This window comes from Mesocricetus auratus, unplaced genomic scaffold (genome assembly GCF_017639785.1).
Source record: "Mesocricetus auratus isolate SY011 unplaced genomic scaffold, BCM_Maur_2.0 Super-Scaffold_100044, whole genome shotgun sequence".
Lineage (NCBI taxonomy): Eukaryota > Metazoa > Chordata > Mammalia > Rodentia > Cricetidae > Mesocricetus > Mesocricetus auratus.
This window is the reverse complement of record NW_024429221.1, coordinates 7,677,062-7,701,403: the sequence shown is the minus strand read 5'-3', so window position 1 is coordinate 7,701,403 and position 24,342 is coordinate 7,677,062. Positions and strand designations below refer to the sequence as shown.

The 24,342-nt window shown below is 39.0% G+C and overlaps 2 protein-coding genes across 2 annotated transcripts in view; one reads left to right on the top strand and one right to left on the bottom strand.

The window, feature by feature from the left end:
• Positions 1–11,678, top strand: part of LOC101822725 (mucin-16) — a 170,949-nt gene extending 159,271 nt beyond the window's left edge. Inside the window, exons 105-112 of the mRNA XM_040735245.1 lie at positions 1,106–1,173; positions 2,128–2,276; positions 3,654–3,814; positions 4,127–4,194; positions 7,186–7,352; positions 8,694–8,735; positions 9,054–9,133; positions 11,514–11,678. Of these exons, the coding sequence (XP_040591179.1) occupies positions 1,106–1,173; positions 2,128–2,276; positions 3,654–3,814; positions 4,127–4,194; positions 7,186–7,352; positions 8,694–8,735; positions 9,054–9,133; positions 11,514–11,612 (834 nt within the window). The 3' untranslated portion in view covers positions 11,613–11,678. The remainder of the gene's footprint in view (positions 1–1,105; positions 1,174–2,127; positions 2,277–3,653; positions 3,815–4,126; positions 4,195–7,185; positions 7,353–8,693; positions 8,736–9,053; positions 9,134–11,513) is intronic.
• Positions 11,679–15,287: 3,609 nt separating this feature from the next.
• Positions 15,288–19,752, bottom strand: Mbd3l1 (methyl-CpG binding domain protein 3 like 1). Its single transcript, XM_005087658.2, has 3 exons — positions 19,690–19,752; positions 18,929–18,997; positions 15,288–16,018 (listed from the first exon to the last, which is right to left on the bottom strand). Exon 3 carries the CDS (start codon positions 15,998–16,000, stop codon positions 15,431–15,433), a length of 570 nt encoding a protein of 189 aa, XP_005087715.1. The 5' UTR covers positions 16,001–16,018; positions 18,929–18,997; positions 19,690–19,752; the 3' UTR covers positions 15,288–15,430.
• Between the last annotated feature and the right edge of the window lie 4,590 nt (positions 19,753–24,342).

Sequence of the window (24,342 nt, the reverse complement as noted above, 5' to 3'; positions counted from 1 at the left end):
AATGTGTTTTCACATCTCTAATGTTTATAAAGGTGCCAGTGTGCCTTAGTTGTCTGTTTACCAGACACAGAAACTAAAGCTCATAGAGGAACACTATGAGCACTAAAGGAACACTATGAAATTAGAGAGTAAAACACTTGCTGGGCAAACCTAATGGTTTCATCCCTATATGAAACACCGCAAATCACCCCACATCGAAGAATGGAAGGAAAATAGTTCATAAAAACCTCTAGATATGTACCATGGCATTAGTGAGCCCCACATCATACACACAAAATAATAATAAATGAAAATTTTAAAGGGGCATTGTGTTACCTTTTTGTTGCTATGGAATATTTGAAATAAATAGCTTGCCAAAGGAAGGTTTCATTTGGACCGATTGCCTCAGAGGTATCAGTCAGGGCTCAGCCATCTCCATTACTTTGGGTCTAAAGTGAGGTAGAACATAACCATGTCAGGAATGTGTAGAGAACAGAACTACTTCTGCATGCCAGCCAGAAAGTAAAATAGAGAGCGGGGAGGGAGGAAGAATCAGGAAAATATCCTATCTTGCAACAGCACACTGCCAATGAACTATTTCCTCCAATTAGACCTCTTCCCTTTCAGCTTCCCTATTCCCGGTACTCATTTGATTATGAACCCTTGATGGCTCAGTCCATCAAGAGGTCAAAGCTTAGCCAGGTGGTGGTATCACATGCATGTAATCCCAGCACTCAGAAGCAGAGGCAGACAAGCAGATCTCTAAGTTCGAGGCCAGCCTGGTCTACAGTGCTAGTTCCAGCACAACCAGGGTTACACAGAGAAACCCTGTCTTGATAGAAGAAAAAAAGAGGTCAAATCTTTTATCATCTAATCACATCTTGTGAGCTCCATATGGATGCAATAGAGAATAGGCATTCAACATATAAGCCTTCCCAAAGCACATTTTAGATCCAAACCATACCAGTTATGGGATGCCTGGAGGTATACAGTAAGTCAGAGCAGAACTAGTATTTGAATTGAGGTCTCCTTTGTCCCCAAGCCTATATACTTTCCATGGTTTCTAGTGATCTCTCCACCCTCATGGAACTTCTCTCTGACCAACCTTCTCTACTCCTCCTTCTAGGTTACCACCCTCTACACAAGCAGCCAGCTACAAGAAGTATTCCAGTCTTGCACAGTCACCAACTTGATGTAAGTTCTAAAGGTTGGAAACTGACTGATCGGCTTCCATAGATTTAATGGTAACAGAATAGAAATGGGAGAACACTTTTTGGACATAGAATTTAAAGTATAAAGATGATAACTATATTTACCCTAGACCAGCCTCCCTAATAAACAGTTCACACATGACCCTCTCATTTAATTCTCTCATAGGTCTCTATGAGGTGGGTATAATGATCATGTAAGAGAATCAGAGCCACTGATAAATGAGTTTTTCTAAAGACTTTCAACATGAGATTTAAACCCTGGTCTTAGGGGAGGAACAAAGTGCTTGAAAGTATTGAATCATCAAAGGACTTGCAATGCTTTCAAAGTCCAGTACCTTTGGTATTTATTTATTTATTTGTACATATGTGGTATATGTGTGTTCATTCACATGTGTGCAGCTGCTCATGCATGCTCAAAGGCCAGCACTGAATATCAGATATCCTCCTATATCACCCTGTGCCTTATTGCCTTGAGATAGGTCATGTCCCTGAACCTGGAGTTAGGCTTACAGTGAGCAAGACCAGGGGTCCTCCTGTCTGGCCCTGATAGTGCTTGGGTTATAGGACTGCACATCCATGCCCAGGTTTTCTAGAAGGGTGCTGTCATCTGAACTCAGGTTCTCATATTTTTGTCGTTATTCCGAGTCATCTCTCCAGCTCCACCTCTGAAATTCAAAGTGGAGATAATTATAGTAACACCTTCCAGCAGAATGATAGAAGTCACTTTTTAAGGTTCTTAATGCATATCAAGAGTTTAATGGATGTTGTTATTGCTACTGTAATAGTTTAGGCTTATTTCCTAGAAAGACAGAATCTAGGAGTTCTGAGGAATCTGGATAACTACAATTCCTACTCTTAGATCTATGAGCCTTTAAAAATAGCAGCTTGAAACACTGCAAATATTCATTATCTGAATTCTTGTGATCTCTGTGCCTAGGTCGGGCTCCATGGTGGTCACTATCAAGACACTGTTCTCCTCTTATCTGGACCCCAACCTTGTGAAGCAAGTCTTTTTAAATAAGACATTGAATGCCTCATCCCACTGGCTGGGTGCCACCTACCAGCTGACAGATCTGCAAGTGATAGGTACAAATGATGGTGCTGTTTCAAAAGCAGAAGCAATAAGATCAATTAAATGAAAGGAAAAGGTTTCTGAGAAGTAGTGAAATGGAGATATAAAGGGGGCTTTCTGGAGGCCCATGTTAATGATCCCTGCCCTTGATTCACCCAAAAGAAGCAAGAAGAGGAAGATGAAGCAAATATGTTTAAACAGTTTATTTTATTTTGTATGTAAACTTTGTAAGAGGTATACCTGGCATGGATGGAGAAACTGATATCAGGTGTCTTTCTGTATTTCATTCCACTTTATTATTTGAGACTCTACCTGGAGCTCAAAATCCAAACATGCTAGCTAGCCAAGAAGACCCACCAATCCTACGGTCTCAGTATCCCCAATACCAGGATTACAGGTGCATTCTACACCCAGCTTTTTAATGTAATAATTCTATTAATATTTTGAAAACTTCATTCATGCATACGATCATATTCACCCCTACTCATCCCTCAACTCTTTACATTATCTGCTTCATTTTCCACCCCCTCCAAATTTAATATCCTCTTTTGTTTCTCATAAGCCATCAAGTCCAGTTTGTGATGCCCATATGCATAGATGTGGAGTGACACACTGGATGTGGTGCACCTCCTAGGGCCACACTCTTACAAAAAATCGGATTTCCCCTCCCTCCTAAGTCTCTAACTGCCACGCTCCTTAGCTAGGGATAGAGACTTGTGAAGCCTGCTCTTCTCCATCCTGGAATGTTTAGAGATTTGATCTTGTACAGACCTTGTGACGACAACCACAACTGATGACAGTATATGAGCACAGAAATACTACTATGTCTACCAGACGCTGATTTGCTCCAGTCCTTGCTGAACTCTGGCTCTTACAGTTTTCCCACTCCCTATTCCATAATGGCCCCAAAATCCTTCAGGGGCAGTATATGTGTGATATAGATGTCCCATTTGTGGCTGAGCACTCCAAAGAAATCTATTCTCTGTACTTTGATCAGTTATGAATTTCTTTATCAAGTATTATCATGTTCTACTGTACAAAAGAACTTCTCTGGTGAGGTCTAAAAGTAGCATTAATCTATAGGTAGAGAGATATGAATCTATGAGGTAGTTTATAATATGTAAATTTAGCAGAATAAAAGCAGTAGATCATTGCTCCCATTTTTAATTTGAATGTTAGGGATTCAAACATGGGTCTTCATTCTTGTGAAGTGAGCACACACTGGCTAAGTCATCTCCTTAGGAACCTACATGTAAATTAAGATGAGTGGCCTCCTTGGGTATCCATAATGAATAATGAATGGCTGATTGGTTGTTGACAAATAGTTAATATGGAAGTTTTACCTCTCTCTCTCTCTCTCTCTCTCTCTCTCTCTCTCTCTCTCTCTCTAGACATGAAGCCACTTATTCTTCTGCCAACAGAAATCCCAACAAGTTCCAGCTCTCAGCATTTCAACCTGAACTTCACTATCACCAACCTACCCTATTCCCAAGACATAGCACAGCCAGGCACCACCAGACACCAACAAAACAAAAGAAGCATTGAATATGCGGTGAGAATCTTGTTGCTTGTCCACTTCACTCCCAGACAGAAACTGACTGTGAACACTGGATCAGTGGTCAATTTTTCTAAAAAATAAAAGTCCTTGAAAACACATTCTTATTCCCATTTATAAGTTATGAAAAACACAAAGAGACTTGATAGCCAGAAAAGGGTGCTACAGCTACCCCGGAACAAGACATCCTGTGCTCGGACTTGCATTTGTCAATGAAAACGTAGATTGGGAAGTATCCTTAGTAGCTGCAAGTTTCTTTGACAGTGGAACCTGAGGTTCTGACATAGGAAATACTGTCCTGTCTTTCAGCTCAACAAGATTTTCAGAAACAGCAGCATCAAAAGTTACTTTTCAGACTGTCAAGTTTTAGCCTTCAGGTAAGTGCCAACCCAAGACTTATTGACACTGAGGACTTCTTGACCTCAAACTCATTATGTAACTGAATATGGCCTTGAATTTCTGGTCCTGCTACCACCACCTCTGTTGTAGAGTGCTGGGATTACAGTCAAATCTGGGAAATTACTAATGTGTAGTAGGATCTCTACAGTTTTAACAGTACAGCCAAGGGGAACAGTCATAGGACAACATTGCTCTCTAGTGGCCTTGTAAAGGACAGCAGCCACAGTGTGGATTCAAAAACAGAAGGTGGGCACAGGTTGGACAGATACCTCAGTATGTAAAATACTTAGCTTGCATGGAAATCTGAGTTTGGGTCCCTAGAACACATATAATACCCTGACCTGGCCTCATATACCTGTTACCCTAAATCTGGGCAGGGGAAAGAAAGTTAAAATGATTCCCTTTTCATAATTTCTTGGTTTCTATTTTAGGGAAGACATTCCAAGGGATATAAAATGGTTACTTAAAAGCAGCCTTTTTATACAGTAGTAAGTTCAGCTATCTTAGAAACTTAGTTGAGGTTGTAAGCCCACCAGATATGATGGTGACTGGCAGGTGGTGTCATGGAATCCAGAGTGTAGAACATACACCTGCATAAAATATACACCTGCATAAAAAATATACACCTGCATAAAAATATACAAATATACAATATACAAATATACAATATACAAATATATAAATATACAAATATACACCTGCATAAAAATGGAAATATTCAAACAAGATAATTTTAATTTAAATAATTTGGATTTCAATATAAAAATTTAATTTGTGAATGAGAGTAAGACTAGTCAAGAACTACCATGGAGCCAGGCATGGAGACATAGCTGTAACCCCAGCACTCTTTTCCTCAGAAATTGGGGTTATAATTTGTGAGTTTAGACTTCTTGACAAAACAACTTTTAAAACATTTAAAAGAGAAGCTTGAGAACTCTTTTATTAGATTTTGAGAGAAAATTATCAGGCAAGGTATAAATCCTGGGACCTTCCAGGAAGAGGAGGGAAAGAAAAATCTATGATTTTTGAGTCAGTGTAAGCCTTAGAGGTCTTCAAGGAGTATATGAAATTTGTGGGCCACAGAGGGTGAAGAAAGTCTTCAGAGAAAGAGTAAGAAGGCTTAGATTGCCAGGGGAAGCATGTTTAGGACTTCGGTTGGCATGTAAAGGATAGATATAATGAAGAAAGACAATGATTTTTTTAAATTAAAACTCAGAAAAAGCAGACAGTGAGGATCTGTAAGCAACTGCATCAAAGTACAGACTTCTCATGAGTCTAAATACATATTTTTTTTGTTTCTTTGAGACAGAGTTTCTCTGTGGCTTTGGAGGCTGTCCTGGAACTAGCTCTTGTAGACCAGGCTGGTCTCAAACTCACAGAAATCCACCTGCCTCTGCCTCCCGAGTGCAGGGACTAAAGCCGTGTGCCACCAAAGTCTGGTTTAATACATAACTTTATTAGGAAGATAATTGTTTCTTTCTTTAGATCCTGTCCTGGTTAGGTTAACTTTTAAATAGGGATATAGTGTTATATAATGTTCTTACCTCTAAGGCAGAACAGCATGTCATGGCTCTACTCAGGAATAGAGGTAGAACTCAGAATACATTCTCTTGATCAGAGGGAAGTAACTTTGCCTTAAAAGACTTCAACAAAACTACAATATTGACACCTTTTTATATAAATTTTAAATTTTAAGGAATGCAAATGTAATACTTGTTTAGTGTTAACAAGGAATGAGTCTGTGGAATCCAAAGCTGATTATGAGGAAGGGGACCATCTTCTATGGCCTCCACACCTGCTAATGTCCAAGTATTAATGACCAAGGCAGGAGATCAGGTTTCAAGACTAACCTGCACTACACAGTGACACCCAATCTCAAATAAATAATCATTTTTCCAATGTTTTCTTTACTCAACAGATAAATAAAGTGTCCTTGAGATTTGAGAGTCTCTCAGTAGATGTCTGAATAAGAATGATGACATAAGTATGAGCCCCAAGATGCACATTGTAGAAAGGAGAGAGTCAAATAAAAGTTGTCCTCTGACCTCCATATTAGCAATGTAGCACACGTGAAAACACACACACACACACACACACACACACACACACAAATAAAAATATGTTTTCAAAAGGACTGCAGAATCTCATCTAAGGAGATACCTAGGAGCCCGTGGTACGGTAGACTCCCATGTAATTATGAATCATTTTTGACTGCCTCTTCTAACTATGTCCATTTAGCAAAATAATAGTAGTGGCTTAATTTTGGGGGGACTATGAGCTCCGCAACTGTGAGTTCTTGGCCATATTTACAGTACTAAACACATTTCCTCCTGTAGATCAAGCAGGTCTTAAATTCAGCTGGAGAGCAATTTGTTACCCCTATACCATTTGTGTGATTGTTGAACACATGGGAAAGTTTTGCCAGACTGTTCATAATTGTAACTCCCAGGATTCACAGATGAGTAAGTCAGCTAGTGACTTTTTTCTCTAAAAGTCCTGCATAGCACCCCCAAGTACTGTGAAAGCTGGCCATTAGGGAAGAATCTTCCATGTAAGTTCCAGCTTAATTTCTCCATGTCCTATGAAAAAGTGTTTGGTGCCTTTGGTAACAAGGTCTTAGCCTGGATTTATCTTCTGTAAGCTATTTGTAGGCTACCACAGCACCTGTAAGTTCATGAATGCAGTGGTCCAGTTATATCTGAAAAGCATTGTTTTACAGCCTTCCTTCATGACCTCTGCTTCTTACAATCTTTTGGCACCATTGCACAAGGGAGAGTAAAATACAGAATACTCATTTAGGCCTAGTTACATTTCTAGTATAAAGTAACAACATGATACAACTAATACCTGTATCAAAAAGTGTAGTGCAGAATGTTGGACAAAATTCTCCAATAAAGAGATTAGCAACAGATAATCTATAATAAATGCAGAATAGCAAACATCCTTGTTCATCCTCTTTGCCCTCTCAGGTCTGTCTCCAACAGCAACCATACAGGAGTAGATTCTCTGTGTAACTTCTCACCATTGGCTCGACGGGTGGACCGAGTTGCTATCTATGAGGAATTCCTTCGGATGACGCAAAATGGTACCCAGTTGCTGAACTTCACACTGGACAGGAAGAGTGTTCTTGTAGATGGTAAGGCTCCCTGGTCAATGAAGGCAAGATGACATTCCCAGCCATGGGTTCTTAGCTAGATATCTCTTTTATTAATACACAGTGAAAAGATTTAACTTTTAATCAGGCAAAAGCCTAGAATCCAAAGTGAATTATTTAATGAAGCCCATGTCATACAAATAACTTTAAAAAGGGGCTGGAGCGATGGCTCAGAGGTTAAGAGCACTGACTACTCTTCCAGGGGTCCTGAGTTCAATTCCCAGCAACCACATGGTGGCTCACAACCATCTACAATTCATTCTGGTGCCCTCTTCTGGCATGTAGGCAGAACACTGTATATGTGATAAAAATAAATAAATCTTTAAAAAACCTTATTAAAAATAACTTAAAAAACAAACTTGATTGGATACAATTTCTGAACAAGAAGAAAATGGAGGTATTACATTTGTATACTTCATCAATCTCATAATTAAAATTAAATAAATAATGCATTTTAACAAAGAGGAAATTACACCAGGCTCCACAGATATCTACAAATTGACAAATGAAATACAGAATGATGTAGATTGTTTCTCAATATATGCTTTTTAAATTAGAATCATGCATACTTCACATGTCAATCCCACTTCCTTCTCTCACCCCTCCTTCCTTGTCCCTCCACCAGCTCCCCAGCCCCCACCCAATCCCCACACCATTGCTAGATGTCATTTTTTTTTCAGAATAAAATTTGTGATATCTAATTGATTTTAAAATTTGAATGAAAATGCTAAATGAAGCAAGGATAGTAAATGGGAATCATTTGTGAATACTATTTTAATTGTATAAAATACAAATAGTTAAATTTAAGCAGTGAATTATTACACTATTCTGTCTACTTTTCTGTATTTCTGTTAAGTCTTATTTAAGCGAATAACAGACAGGATGATGAATGTCTTTAGTCTAAGTTCTATGGCGGCAGAGACAGGTAGAGCTCTTGGAGTTGAAGGCCAGCCTAGAAAAAATAGTGAATTCAAGGCCAGCTATGGCTATATAATGAGATCCTATATCAAAGGAGCAAAAATTAAAAAAAATAAAATAAAACATGGCTGAGGGTTATCTCAGTGGTACAGGACTCTCCTTCCACGTCCAAGATCTTGGATTTTACACCTAGATTCAAATAGTAAAGAAGACTGTCCAGATGTCATAGAGCATGCCTTTAATCCAAACACACACGAGGCAGAGGCAGGTGGATCTCTGAGTTTGAGGCCAGGCTAACCTACAGAGCAAGTACAAGGACAGCTAGGGTCTACACAGAGAAACCCTGTCTTAAAAAACTCAAATAAAAAGACAATCTCAGGTGAATTCTGTTTCATTTATTTCCAGGGTATTCTTCAAGCAGGGGTGATGATGTGATAAAGAATTCTGGTAAGTTTCAGACTGGCTCATGTCTGGGGTGCCATAGGGAATTTCTTCTCTGTAACTCTATTATCAAGTGCTGTATGCAGGGGGTCATGGTAAAAGAGCGTCAAACCATGGCAAGGACAGATGAGATAGAGTAGACAGACATTAGGGTTTTCATCCTGTTGGAAGCCCATAAAGAAAGAATTGGGATGCAGATTCATATGAAAGTGAGCCACTGAGCTCTCTCTACAAGATTCATACCCATTCTCAGACCACTTAGGGTTTACGAAGGATTGCCAGGAGGTGGCAATGGGGGATTCATTCCAGTATTTGTCTCCCCAGGTCTTCCCTTCTGGGCTATCATTCTCATCTGCTTGGCAGTACTACTGATACTCATTACATGCCTGATGTGCTGTTTCCTGGTGAGCAAGGAAGTGTGGGGGGTCTGCATTATCAATACTGAATTGTTAAGAACTTTTGAACAGGCAAGCACCATACAGCAGTTCGTCAGTCTAGGATGGCCCTAGGATGTGTCATGTATGTCACATAAATGACAATGTTTTCCAAAATGTTACTGCCTAATGCTATTGTATCCATCTACACTTGTTTAAATTCAGTCTATAATGTTTGTATAATGTCATAAAATAAGGCCCTAATGTTATGCAGTAAATGACTGTCTATTATATATAATATATACAAGTCCTTCGCTACTGATATTTATGAACATTTTCTTCTAGATTGTATGTGGCTAACCTTTCAAATCCCTCTTTTCTAATTTTATTGCTATTGATGTTTATTTGTTTGTGTGTATAATTTATTTGCTTTTAGGCCAGGCTTGCTTCAAATTCACTGGGTCACCAAGCAGGATCATGAGTTCAAGACCCCCCCACCCAGTTTCTGCCTCCCAAATAATGGGATGGCAAGAGTGTGCCACCATGCTCTGCATATATTTTGTTTTTATTTGACAAATAATGTGTGTTTATATGCGTTGCAAGGTATGCATTAAGAAATTACTAAATCAAGTAAATATATCATTTTGGGTGGTACGAATCTTACCCTGGGCATTTCTGAACTATATAGTACATTAACTGTAGTCAGTATGTTCCACAATGGACCTTAAAATTCTAACTTTAGTCATTAATGAAATGTAGTGAAATAACAACATGAATAAAACTATAAGTAAAAGGTTGATAATAGTAAGTACAGGCAAAGATGTGAAATAACAGAAACTCTTACTGAGAGCAAGTGGAATGCGGGTTGGTCATTGCTTTGAGGGTTTCATATACTCGGCATAAGACACAACTATCCCAAACCTATTAATTTATGCAAGGATAATGAACATACCTATCTATAAGACCTATGCAGGTTCAAGTCACATAATTCCAGCACTGAAAGGGGAAGGAAGATACAAAATTCCACCCCTCAGAAAGAAGCCCTTTTCAATTGGTATGTGATGGCAAAGGAAAAATCATTTTTCTTCAATGGAGTGACATTAGTATACCAATCACACTCCAGAGCTGGCACTATGGCTATGCGTAGTTGGCCAATACAAAGTGAACTTCATTGGTTTTTCGGGGGTTGATGTTATTTGGTTTGTTTTGGCATTTTTTGTATTATTGCATTTTTGTTTTGATTTTCTTTCCTTTTTAAAGAGAGAATGAAAGAGCATGAAGTTGAGTGGGCTAGGGAGGTGGGTTAGGAGAAGTTGGGGGAGAGAAAACACAATCAAAATATTTCATATGAAAATGTTTTAAAAAATATAAAAGAGAATACCTATCAAAAGACTTGTACAAAAATGTACATAAAATACCTTTGTAGTCCTAGCCAAACTTAAAAAAAGAAAGATGAACTCAACATTTAATAATAAATAATAAAAAATAATGAATGGTTGATCTGTAGAGACAGAAATCAACCCTGAGATTTCTGCAATCATAATTTATGTTTGCAAATGGCAAGGAAGAAAGAGTTATAATGAAGCAGAACACAGTTAGAAATGATAAATGGGTGTTTCTCATCCCCTTTCTGAGTGGTGGCTTAGGGAATTGTAATAAAAGCCTATCACATAAAGTATTTCTTCTTGAAACAGTATTTCACTATAAAGCCCAGGCTGGTATTTAATTAACAATCTTCCTAACTCAGTTTCCTAATTGATAGGAGTAGAGACACATGTAACTATGCCTCACTAAGTAATTCGTTTTAAATGTATTCACTTTATTGAATGTCAGTTATTTCTCCTTTCAGCTAGAAGAATGACAGCGGGGAGGAAGCACAGAAACTGGGCTGAGAATGAAATGAGAATAGAATATTGGAAAAAATTATAAATAAGTAGATACATGCTAGATACTTAGAAATATATATATAGAGAGAGATGATGGATATTGTTTCACAGTTGCTAATTGACAGGATCTACAGATTTCTGATAGTAACTATATAGATAACAGACAATACATTATTAATACATGATAGATGATAGAATCATAAATGATTGCAAGATGGCAGGTAATTCAGATACAACTGGTGGCACAAGCAGAGACTACATTAATGATACATGACAGAGAATTCTGTACATGATTGATAGCTAAGTGTTTATGAATATTAATAAATTAATTCAGATAAAAGAAATATGGATGGAGTAATAATTAAGACTAGAGAGGGAGGAAGGCATTTTAAGGGAGAAACCCAAATAGAAAAAGGAAGAAAAGAGATATAAGAAACATCAGGTCTCTGGCTTTGGCCATGCTTTCATTCATGATATCTGTTCTACCAGGGTGTCTGGCTAATGGCTTCTCCTGACTTTCACAGATGACTATCTGCAGAAGAAAAAAGGAGGGAGACTACCAGGTTCAACGTCACCGCCTGGGTTATTACCTGCCTCACCTAGACCTGAGGAAGTTCCCGTGACTCCACATACCAGGGATACCTTCTCCTTAGCAGGATCCAAAGAATAAATAAATCACATTGGTCAGACTCCGCACCTATGACTTTCTTGACTTGATCCCTGAGGAGGTCCCTGATGAAAATGTTCCTTCTTTAAGTCCTGATGGAGATTGTTAGTTATGGTCTGTGACCTCATAGCATGTCATTCTTCAGGCACAGAAGAATTTGTGAAACTGGTTGTATTAGTTACTTTTTTGATGCTAAAACAAAATATCTGACAACAGCATCTTAAAGAATGGTTTAAAACAGGTAGTGATGGAACACACCTTTAATCCCAGCACTTGGGAGGCAGAGGCAGGCAGATCTCTGTGAGTTCAAGGCCAGCCTGGACTAGCGAGCTGGCTCCAGGATAGCTAGGGCTGTTACACAGAGAAGCCCTGTCTTGAATGAAGGAGGAGGAGGACAAGGAGAAGGAGGAAGAGGAGGAGGAGGAGGAGAAGAGGAAGAAGAAGAAGAAGAAGAAGAAGAAGAAGAAGAAGAAGAAGAAGAAGAAGAAGAAGAAGAAGAAGAAGAAGAGGAGGAGGAGAGTTTAGTTTGGCTTACAGTTCCAGGGGGACACTGTCCACTATGGTGGGAAAAGGGTGGTAGCCAGAGGAGGCAACAAGCTGGTCATATTACAGAGGCAGTTAAGGAACAGAGAACAGAAAGTGGGGCCAGGTTATAACACCTTAGAGCCCATAACTCTATGAACCTCTTCTTCCATCAAGGCTCCATTTCATAACTTTCCCACAACCATCCCACTGTCAATAACTGGAGGGCCCAAATGATTAAATATGTGAGACTAGAAGGAGGAATCTACATTAGAACCACATCTGTTGGATCCCCCAGAAGTAGAGTTACAATGTGTTGTGAGCAACCAGATGTGGATGCTCAAGATTGAACTTGAGCCATCAAGAATAGTAAGTGTGCACTCTTATCCTGACATTCACCCATTTTGAAAACCATAAGTGCTGCAACAAGGTGAGGAGGGGTGCAGGAGAAGAAAGGGGATTTGTTAGAATGGCTTACAGACTGTGGTTTACTTAGCACAACAATGACTGTCTACCGATGGAAGGTCCAAGAATCCAGTGCTTGTTCAGTCCACAATACTGGATGTCTCAGCTGGTCTTCAGTATACACCAGAATCCTGAATAGGTTGTAATGCCAGTGAAGGAATGGACTTGATAGTGAAAGGAAGGACAAGTGAGAGCAAGCTTCCTTCTTCCAAGTCCTTTCCAAAGGATGAAGGTGTGACCCACATTAAAGGTTGATATTCCCACCTCAAAAAGATCTGGATTAAAGCTATATCTTCCCACCTCAATGACCCAGAATAGAATGACCTAGTTAAGAAAAAATCACTGAGAGATGTGCCCAGCCATTCGGATTTTATTTAATCCCATATGTAATCAAGTTGACAACCAAGAATAGCCATCACAACCAGAAAGGACAAAGCACTACATAATTCTGTGATGCTTCCTGTAGCTCTGCAGTCTGTACTTGCAACTCTGATCCCAACATACACACTTCTACTTCCTCGGTTGCTGGGACTATAAAAACGTATGTCAGTAGATCTGCCTGATTCCATGACATATGCAATAACTACTGTTGCCCTTATGCAAAATAAATTTGATATAAAAAGAAATATACAAGCTGGGGTCATGGCTAAGTGGGTAAATGCTTGCAGGGCAGACATGGAATTTGAGTTCTGGACAGAGTGGCATGTATCTGAAATCCCAGCACTGTTGTGAGGAGACAGGAAAGAAACCAGGGAATTCATGAAAGTTCATGGGCTTGAGACCCTGTCTCTAAGAGGATGAAAAGTGAGGATCAACACATGAGTTTGTCTTCTGATATGTTCTGTGGTACACATTAACCACACACACACACACACACACACACACACACACACACACTTACACACAGTGGTGGTGGACTTCATAATACAGCTGTATGAAATCTTTAAAAAGACAGATATATGAAGATAGGCAATAGAATGATTGTGACAATCGGCAAACATGAGCATGGAGATATAGATGCAGCTTAGAGAGCACAAAACTGGTTATGTAGAAAAACTATGTTCAGAGCTCTAATGTGCAGTGTAGGATTCCAGTCAGTAACACCATGATATGCCATGGAAATTGACTAAGCCAGAGTCTAGGTGTTTACTACCTATGAGATTGTAACTAACTCAGGGTATTTATCCACATTGTCAACTTGGCTGGCTCTAGAGTTACCTAGAAGATACAATTCTGGGTATGTCTGTGAATATATTTTCACAGTTTAATTGAAAAGAAGCCCCACCCTAAACATGACTGGTACCATCCAATGGTCTGAGGTCTCAGACTGAATAAGAAGGAAAAAATGGAGGGGGAAGTGAATAGTACCCCAACATTGTCTCACTGTTTCCTAACTGCAGATACAATTTGAGCAGTTGCCTCAAAACCCTCCAATCAAGCCTTCTCACCACCCCCTTAAACTGTGAAGCAAAATAAACCATTTCTTCAAATTGCTTTTGACATGTCTTTCCTTAGTGGTTAGAAAAGTAATATGAGATAATTGTTATTCTTGTTACATATGCAAATCAAATACTGTGTCATGTACCTTTACAAAGATAAGTATAGTCCTCACCTGCATCAAGGAAACTTTTTTTTTGAAACTTTTGTTTTTCAATGGACAGACTTCGTTACAAAAAAAACCACAATGAATCAAAATGCAGTTGTAGGAGCCCAGTCCCAATGGATACACATACAACATAACCCCTGAACCTAAGGTTCCCCCATCATTGCTAAGGGGTAGAAAGATTGTAAAAGGGAAACAAAATAAAAACCAGGGAGTTTGTTGTGAAATGGTGCTTCCTAGGAATGTCAGAGGCAATAACACTTTTTAAAACATTGTAAGTAAAATACAAGAATGTTAGGTAGCTAGTAAATGATGGCTTGGAAATAAAGAATACTTGCTGCTCTTGAGGGGGACCTAGGTTTTTTCCCAGAAGCTGTATGACAGCTCTCAACTGTCCATAATTCCAGTTCCAGGGGATCCAAAGATCACCAACCCACACACCATTCACAGATATACATTCAGGTAAAACACCCATATATATGAACATTTTAAAAAATAAAATAGTGAATAAATATAGTACTATAAAAAGCAAAAGAAAAATATTTTCTCATCTCAAACTCAATTCCTCATCTCAAAACTAAATTACTGGGGGTAGAGAGATGGCTCAGTATTTAAAACTCTCGCAGAGGGTCCAAGTTTGGTTCTTGTAACTAGTGTATGATAGCTCACAGCTGCCTATAACTACAGTTTCAGGGAATACAATATCCTCCTCTTATGGTCACTTCATGCACCTGCTCTCATAAGCACATAGCAGTACACAAACACATAAATTAAAAACCCTCGGGATTGTAATTACAGACAGTTGTCAACTGATACGCAGATGGTGGGAATTACACTTGGGTCCTCTGGAGAACAGTCAGTGCTATTAATCACAGAGCCATCTCTCCATCCTCTAAAATAATTTTAAAAAATAAAAATTACTGGCTGGGTAATATGGCTCTATGGTAGTGCATTTACCTGGTATAAGTGGCAAGTTGGGATTGATCTTCAACACAGAGAAAGAGGTGAGTAGAGAAAAAAAATAATCATTTGCATTTTTTGCATTACACAAAGAATTTTAATGAAGTATTGTCAAATTTAAAGTTTCAAGGTCTCAAAGCAGCAACAAAAGACACTGCAAAGAAGTGTTAAAACAATTCTGCATTTCACCTGCAGTATCTGCTCCCCAGCTCCCCTCTCTGTGTTTAGAAGTTTGACTTCCTGGACTCCCTCATTTTCTCTGCCTCATTAGCTAGCCTGTGTGCAATCAATGCACCTGCCAGTCTTTCTCTTGCTATTTTCACTTTCCTTTCTTGGTTGCTAATATCTTCATCGGTGACGAGAAATTGATTGCAAAGGATCTGTGGCATACTTGCTTCTGGAATCATTTCCCCCAAATTTGAAGACGACTCATGGGTGGCTATGGGCCTGAAGTCAATGTTGTTGGCTTGGGTCTCTGAAACAGATGAATCTGTGCCTCTAGGTGTAAGGTCTTGCAAAGCCTTGGCAAGATTTGTAGAGCTCAAAAGTTCTCCTACACTGCTACAGGCCTGGAGTCCTTGCAATCTCTTCTGCCAGCAGGCTTGTTGGGGTTTGTCCAAGGTCTCCTCCCATTGATGATATCTTACCTCATTGCACGGGTGGGATGTGATTCTAGTGACTGGCCTCTTGAATGTATAACTGGACATCCTCAAGGGGATTGAGGTGTTTAAACAAGTCTTTGGCTTTGATGTGTTCTCACAGTCACGTTGCTTCCTCTGTGAAGCCTTACCCATCTGACTCCTTTCTTAACCCTATAAGCGAAAGTCATAAAATTGCATTAATGGGATGAAGGTTGCCTCCTTATGTTATCTATGTGACAGCTAACAATTATTAATGCTGCTTTTAGGTTCCACCATCCCCCTCTATCTCTGGTGATGGATTTGACCTGTGTTCAAGGACATCATCCAACAGATCTAAGTTTAGCACAGAAAGCTCAAAGTCAAAACTCTCTAACCACTTGGCAAAACTCCCTCCTTGCTTGAGTGTATTTTTATTCTCTCTGGATGAACTGCCAGCTACTTGAGAGCTCATATTCCCTGTCATGACACGCAGTCTCCATTCTTCCTCTAAGTATCTAATTTTACCATTCTTCTGTGATGTGTGATGAATTTGTTATTAACCACATGATTTCCGTAGCTTCTTTAACATTGAAATAAAAGTGAAATAAAATCATAAGAGCCAGAGGTTGGGAAAGAGTGCTATGGAAACAGCATTTCCTGGACACAACAGGACCATTGCGATCAAGAACTCACAGGAGCTCTAATTACTCACACGAAACCTGTACAAGATCAGATCAGCCAACATTCCAGAATAGATGTGAGAGAAGTTCATGGCAGTTGATTACTGCTGAGGAAGGGACAGTGAGTTTCCCTCAGAGTGTGGCCTCTGATGGGTTGCTTTAGTGGATGGCCCTACACCCACGTTCATACGAGAAGCACTAATAACTTACAGTAGGTCCAAAAAGAAGGACAGGGAGTTGGAAGGAGAAGTGGTGAGGATGATTGGGTGAAGCTGGGGGGTGAAGGGGAAGATGATGTCATCAATCCATTTCCTATATGTATGAAACTTTCAAAGAAGAAATGTGTTTGTAAAAATTAATAGCAAGACTGCCAACAATATCACTCTTGAAGAATCACTACAGGGCCTGAGAAAAAGAAAAGAAGATAGGAAGGAAGGAAGGAAGAAAGGAAGGAAGGAAGGAAGAAAGGGAAGAAGGGAGGGAGAGAAGAAGGAAGGGAGGGAGGAAGGGAGGGAACATACTACCAGATTTTGATTCCTGTGGAGTTTCTTTTTCTAGATTTTATGTAACAGATAGTACATGGCACATAACTATTTCTCAAAAAAACAAGTAGACTCAAAAACTTACCTCCCTTTTTATTTAGTAATTTTTGTTAATATACATTAACTACAAAAGGATTTCACTGTGCTATTCCCATATTCACAAATACTGTATTTTGATCATAGTCACCATGGCTACTGCTTTCTATTATGCCTCTTCTCGCTCCTCCTTTGACCATTTCTACATGTCATGTTTTCCTTTTTCACATTATATTCTTTCTATTTAAAACACACATCCAATGCAGAGGTGGCTCTAAAGGTGAGGACCCTTGCAGCTGAACCTAAAACCCTTTGCATCAGCGCCCATGAGCTATCTTCTGACCTCCACATGCTTGTCATGGCAAACATATCTGCACTCACACACACAAAAGAGTACAAATGTTAAAGTTGCCTTAAACATAGTTTCCACATGAGAGGAAATATGGTATTTGTCTTTTCTTTTGGGTGTGTATGGGTAGAATGTGCATGTGCTATGTCTTTGCGCATGTGTGCACACATACACATGTGCCTGCAGATGTTTGAAGTTGATGCCAGGTATCTTCTGCAATAGACCTCTACTTTTTATTTATTTCTTATTTATTTATTTATTTATTTATTTATTTATTTATTTATTTATTTATTTAATGAGACAGGGTCTCTCACTGAACCTAGAGCTTGTCAATTGTGAGTAGTCTAGCCGAGTAGTCAAGCTTGCCCCTGAGATCTATTATTTCTGATTCCTCAGTGCTGGAATTACAGGTGGCCACCACACTTGTCCATTTGCTTTTTGGTTTGTTTGTTTGTGTTTTCAATATATTTTAGAGATTATATTATATCATTTATCTCTTCTCCTTCCTCCCACCAAGTCCCCCTATGCCTCTCCTTTCTCTTTTGTAAATTCTTGACCCCTTTTTTAGTCATTGTTGTTACCTACCCATATATACATACATTCCTAAATATTGTCTGGCTTTTATGTAGGTTCTGAGGATTCAAATTCCATTCCTCATAACTACACAGAAGTGTTTTATCCACTGAACCATCTCTACAGTCTAGTATTTGTTTTTCTAAGTTTGACTTCTTCCATTTGATATACTTGTCTCTAGTTCTAGCCAATGTCCTACAAATAGCACAATTTTATTCTTCATTATGACTGAATAACAGTCCATTGTGTAGGGACTGACTATAGACTTCAGTTGGTAGAGTTTTTGCCTAATATGCAAAGACCCTAGGTTTGATCTCCTTAAAACTGAGTGTGGTGATACCGGTTGGTAATGATAGAAACTGGGAAATGGAGACAGAAAGGTCAAAATTTTAAGGGCATCCTCAGCTACACATTGAGTTTGAAATCAGCCTAGACTACATGAAACCCTGTCACAAAAAATAAAAATTTCAAATTGTCTATATAAGCCACATTTTTTCTTTAGTCATTCCTATGGACATCTGGGCATATTCTACAATTTGACTTTTGTAGAAATTTTGTTCTTTTATTTTAACATACTAAATACAAACATTTACAGAAAAGTATGATGACGGGATACATAAATGCACTGTATTATGATTAAATCAAGATAATTAGCATTTTAACCATCTTAGTATACTTACCATTTCCTTGTGTTTGGAAGCTTCAATTTTTTCCTAATTCTTTATTATATGTATGAAATATTGTGAAATACAGTCACATGCTGTTATAGAATGTAAGAACTGACTCTTCAGGCATAACTTCAGTACCCATTATCCAAGCTCCTTCCTCCTGATCCCATATCAATACTCAATTCTACAGTCTGTGATCTCAATAATTCCATTGGTATTATTGAAAAAAATCCTTTTCCATTTATCTTACCCACCTTGTAAAACTTCAAGTTAGGAAAACTGTGATCATTACCATGCCACAGCTATTACTGGCCTTATGATACCTGTTGGAAGAAAAAAATATACAACATACTATTTTGGTGCAACTATGAATACAATATATTTAAAATTTACATGGAAAAAGTCATAGTACCTGGGCATTTTATGTTTTATGAGTCACTGAAACTCCCTTAAGCCATTTTGATACTTTTTCAGTTTTTACTTTTTGTTAGTTCTACTTCCTGTTGCTGTGATAAAACACGCTGACAAAAGCAGTGGATGGAAAATGAGTTTATTTGGCTTACAATTCCATATTATAGTTCACCAGTGCAAGGAAGTCAAGGCAGATCTTTACATGCACTCAAGAGCAGATGAATAATACCGTCACACTCTTATGCACTCAAGTTCCCTGAAAACCTTCCCAGTACTTCAGAGGAAACTATAAATAGGCTGAAATTTTAGGGTCCAGTTCATATATTTACACCTATCTTAGACTGTTTGTAGATTTCTTCAATTATGTTGGTATTTCCTCTATCTCCCCATCTTAGATTTTTCTCATCTTCCCCATGTCCACATACACCAATGAGTCCCTCAATCTTCAATGTCTCTTTTCCTAGAGAATCCTTACTTTGGAATTTAATGTTTACATTTCTGTGAACTACACAGAAATCCTTTGCTTAACCTCTTCCGTCTGCTCCTCTTAGCACAAGCTGCTCAAAGAGGGACATCTATATTATGTTTTTCTGGAACATCTTACCTTCAGCCAGCTCCTCAGACTACTTGGAACCTTCATATGTTGTCATGATTCTGTGGCTCTTCCCTGTGAAAAGTCACAATGACCCTTTGTTATTACATCCAAAAGGAACTTTTCACATAATCTTTAAGTAGAACACAATTTTAAGACATGTTCTGACTGCACATAATCCTTGTCAGCCTTCATTTTGCTATATGGCCCAGGCTGACCTCAAAGTCACAATCCTCCTGTTTCAGCCTCCGCCTTTAAAAAGAATTATCACACCTAGCATAAATATAAATAATAGGAATACAGAACATGCACATCTGATACAATTCACCATATACATGGATATGTGCTATTAACAGAAATATAAACTTAATTTCTAGAATATATTTTTTTAAAAAGTAAATAACTATAGAAACAATAATGACTATGTATTAAACTTTTGATGAGTTTTTATATTTTCATCATGAACAATTGATTTCTTAAGATCAGTATATTTAACCTGATCTGAACATTTTACAATGCATACGTGTATCAAAACATCAACGGTCACATGGTACCTGCTGTGGCTTCAATCTGAACTGTCCCCTCACAGGCTTATGTTTTGAATTCTTAGTCCCCAGGTCATGGCAGTATTTTGAAGGCATAGAGGCTTTATCAGGAGGGTCTTGGCTATCAGAAGAAAATCATTGGGAACAGGTAATGTGAACATTATACCCACCTCTGGTTCTAGATCGGCTGCCTCTGATCCCTAGTCTGCTCACATGTGTACAACTTTTGTCTCACAAAGCCATGACAACTACTAGGATGGACTATAATGTTCTGAAACTGTAGTTAAATAAACTTTCCCTGCCTTAAATCATTCCTATAGGACATTTCAATCCCAGTGATGCAAAAGTATCCAAAAAATTATTCTATAAATATGTACAATGTGTTGTTATATTAACTAAAAACATTTAATTTACATAAAAAGGAATATTAGTTTTGGACCACAGTATATAATAACTTCTATGTGTATATAAGTTGTTCATAAACTTTATCACTCCTGTGTGTTTTTAAATTTTTGACCGATAAATATAAATATGGAATGCAATGTGATGTCTTGATGTATTTTCTCATGAAATCCTAGTCCTTGTCTTAATTCCTACAGTTTATATGGTCCACCTGCTTTGAAGATAATTCTCCCTCTCGTGACACAAAGGATACAGGGCACAGAAACAAGGACCAAAAAATGGGATTTTATAACAGAAAGGAAATAATTTGGCAGCATAACTGGGTTGGGGGAGGTATGAGATAGAAAACATATGAGAGAAACAAATGAGAAAGAGGGAAAGAGAGACAGAGGGGCAAATAGAGAACAGTCAATGAGAAATACATAACAGGAAGAAATGAAGCCACAAACCTAAATGGAAGGGCAGGGAAGAAGACGGAGAGTGAGGAAGAGGAGATGGAGGAGGAGGAAGAGCAGCGAGAAAAGGAAGAGCAGAGATGGAGGGAGAGGAGGGGCACTCAGATGAACAAAGAAAACACAGCAATCTCAGGGTATTTAAAATATCATAAAATCTACAAAACACAAACTATAGCCTCTGACCCATTCTTAGTGCCTGGCTCAGTGGTATTAATATCTTAATATTAATTATTGTGCAATCATCACCACCATTCATCTCAAGAGCCATCATTTCCAAAACAGAAACTCTTTTCCTACTAACACACCAACTCTTTATCCCTCTTCCCAGGCTAGGGAGCCCACTGTTCTGGTTTCTACTTCTATAACGTGGCTACAATAGGGATGGCTGTGTGAAGAATCAGCATTTATCTTTTATGACTGGTGTACCTTCTCAAGAAAGTATTTCATTCATGTTGTACTATATAGGTCAGTGTTCCTGCTTTTTAAGGCCACAAATAATTTTACACCATAAAGGGTGAAATGCTGGAAACTGATGGCCCACCGTGGTCCCCGCATAGGTCTAACAGAAAGCTGCTGTTCACTTGCCGCACATGCTCTGGCACACAGATGATTACAGCAGATGTGGAACCAGGAACAGAACTCCTCCATCTGTGCCTGGGAACTGACGTCGACATCCCGGCTCCAGTCAGTCCTGCTGCTCACACTCGGCATTTTGGTCCTTGTTTTAATTCCCGGGAACTGACTAAACTCAAGAGAAATCCATTTCAGCCAAGAGAACACAGAATGTGAAACATCTATATATGACAAGTTTGAGGCAATGACACCCAGCACAGCCTAGGATTGGTATGTCTTCCATAAAAACCCTGTTTTATCAAATCAACATATAGTGGGCCTGAAAGATAGCTCAGTGGCTACGGGTGCTTTTTTCCAAGCCTGACAACATAAGATCTATCCCTGGAACCCATGTTGTAGAAGGAGAGAACCGACTCCTGAGGGATGTCCTCTGACCTTTGCATGCAGACACACACGATAAATAAAATGTACTTTTAAATCAACATGTTAATTGTACAAAGGAATGGGTTTATGACATTCCCTCCCATATTTCCCCCCTAGATTTCATGAGTAACTGAAAAAAACACACGTATTTTTCTTTGTGGGGCTGCTTTATTCCATTTAATGTGATTACTTACTATAATGATCTATCCTTGTCCATTCTTTTCTGCAAATGGCATATTCTTTATGGCCCGATAGACTCCAACTATATATATTTACCACATTTTATCCTTTCTTCTGTTAACGGCTACATAGGCTGGTTGCACAATAGCTATTATGAAGAATAAAGTAACAAACACAAGTATGTAGATATGTCCAAAGCAAGCTAATGTAGTTTTTGTCACGTAGACATGTTAGAATCATATAACTTCAATTGAGAAAATGCCACCATCAGATTGGCCTGAAGACAAGTCTGTGGGGCACTTTAACAATTATGATCAATGTGAGAGAATCCATAACATTGTGGGCAATACCACCCTGGCAGGAAATCTTAGGTTGTTTCAGAAAGAAGGCTGAGCAATCTAAGGGACTAAGATAGTTAGCATTTTCCTCCACATTTCCTGTTTCAGTTACTGCTCAGACTTCTCTCAGTGATGGACTGCACTTGGGATGTGTAAGCTAAATCAATACTTTCTTCTTTGACTTTTTTGTCAGAATGTTCTATCACAGCAGTAGAAAGCAAACTTGAACACTGACTGATTCTTTGTAGTATAACACAATGGCACAGCAGGGACTTTTATCTTGCTCGGTTAGTATGTCTTGCATCAAAAACAAAAAGAAAAAAATACGTTGTTAAGGATAAAGAAAATCTTATACACTGTTTCTGTGACTGTAAAATAGTGTAGCCACCATGGGAACCAGTAAGGAAGTTCTTCCAAACACTAGAACTACAACTATCACATGCTCTAAGTATACAACCCTTCCCCTTTCTACCAGAAAGCCCCAGCTATTAGGGCCATGAGGTGAATCACTTTTGTCATCTCTACCCAGTGTTCATGCTGAAACTTTTCTGCGTATGCCTCCAGTTATTTTCCATAATACATTATATAGATGTGTGTAAAATTGTCAAAAAATTAAAATAAATAAATACATGTTGGTCTTTCAAGAAGCAATTTCAGAGAAATGCGTACAATGCAATTCTAGCAGGATGTACAATCGTGGAGAACAGAATGAAGAAAGGTTACTGTTGAGTGGTGTTACCCCTCTTAGTGGTCGTGTGAGCATAGAAGAATGGAAACTAAAAATGAGGCACACTGAAAGTCTCATTCAATAGCCAACTTTATTCAGGGCATCAGACAATTTATTTATATTCTGAGGGCTAAGCAACATCATAAGAGCAAAGTTCACATGAATTCGAGTTGTGTACAGTCACAAGGGCAAAGCCTGTTCACATGACTTTTGGCTGTATACCAGTGGTTCTCAACAATCCTAATGTGACCGTGACCCTTTAATACAGCTCCTCGTGTTATGGTGACCCAACCACAAAAAAAGAGAAGAATTCCCTATTAATTCATAACTGTAATTTTGCAAGTGTTATGAACCTTAATGTAAACATCTGTGTTTCCCGATGGCTTTAGGGTGAAAGGGTCCTTCACCCCTCCCCCAAGAGGGCCACCCGTGCTTGGAAACGACATCTGAATAGTAAGATAATCTGAAGTAAACCCAAACCCACTCCTACTTACTACACCTGGGAGGGGCATGAAAGGAAATTCCAAGAACAATTTTGTGCTTGGGGGGGCTGAGGTCACAGACACTTGTCCTGTTTTCTTGGCGTTTTCTTAAACAAATTAGGATTCTCATTACATAGCTTCACTCATGGGCTGTGTTCTAACATGATCCATGGAGGGTCACCTGCAGTAGCTCCCCAGGGGGTGATCTCTTGCATTCCCTAGGGCCACAGGACTCACAAACCCCACACTACCCATGGCCACCCTTCCCTGCCACTAGCCTCTCAAATCCCTTGGGGCAGCAGCAAGCCTACCTCACACCCTACACTACCATTGGCCACCCTCAAAACTAATGTCCACCCACAGTCAACTCAGTTCACGCCTGGCTTTGTCTGTGCCCATCCCCGCCCCAGGAACTAGTCCACAATGCAGCTACCTCCAAACCACGTCCCACTATTATCTAAATCGCCTGCCATGGAGTTTGGCTCTCCCGCGCCCATGCCTGTCGCTCCAACAGTCCCTCGCTGCCAGGCTGCCCGTGGT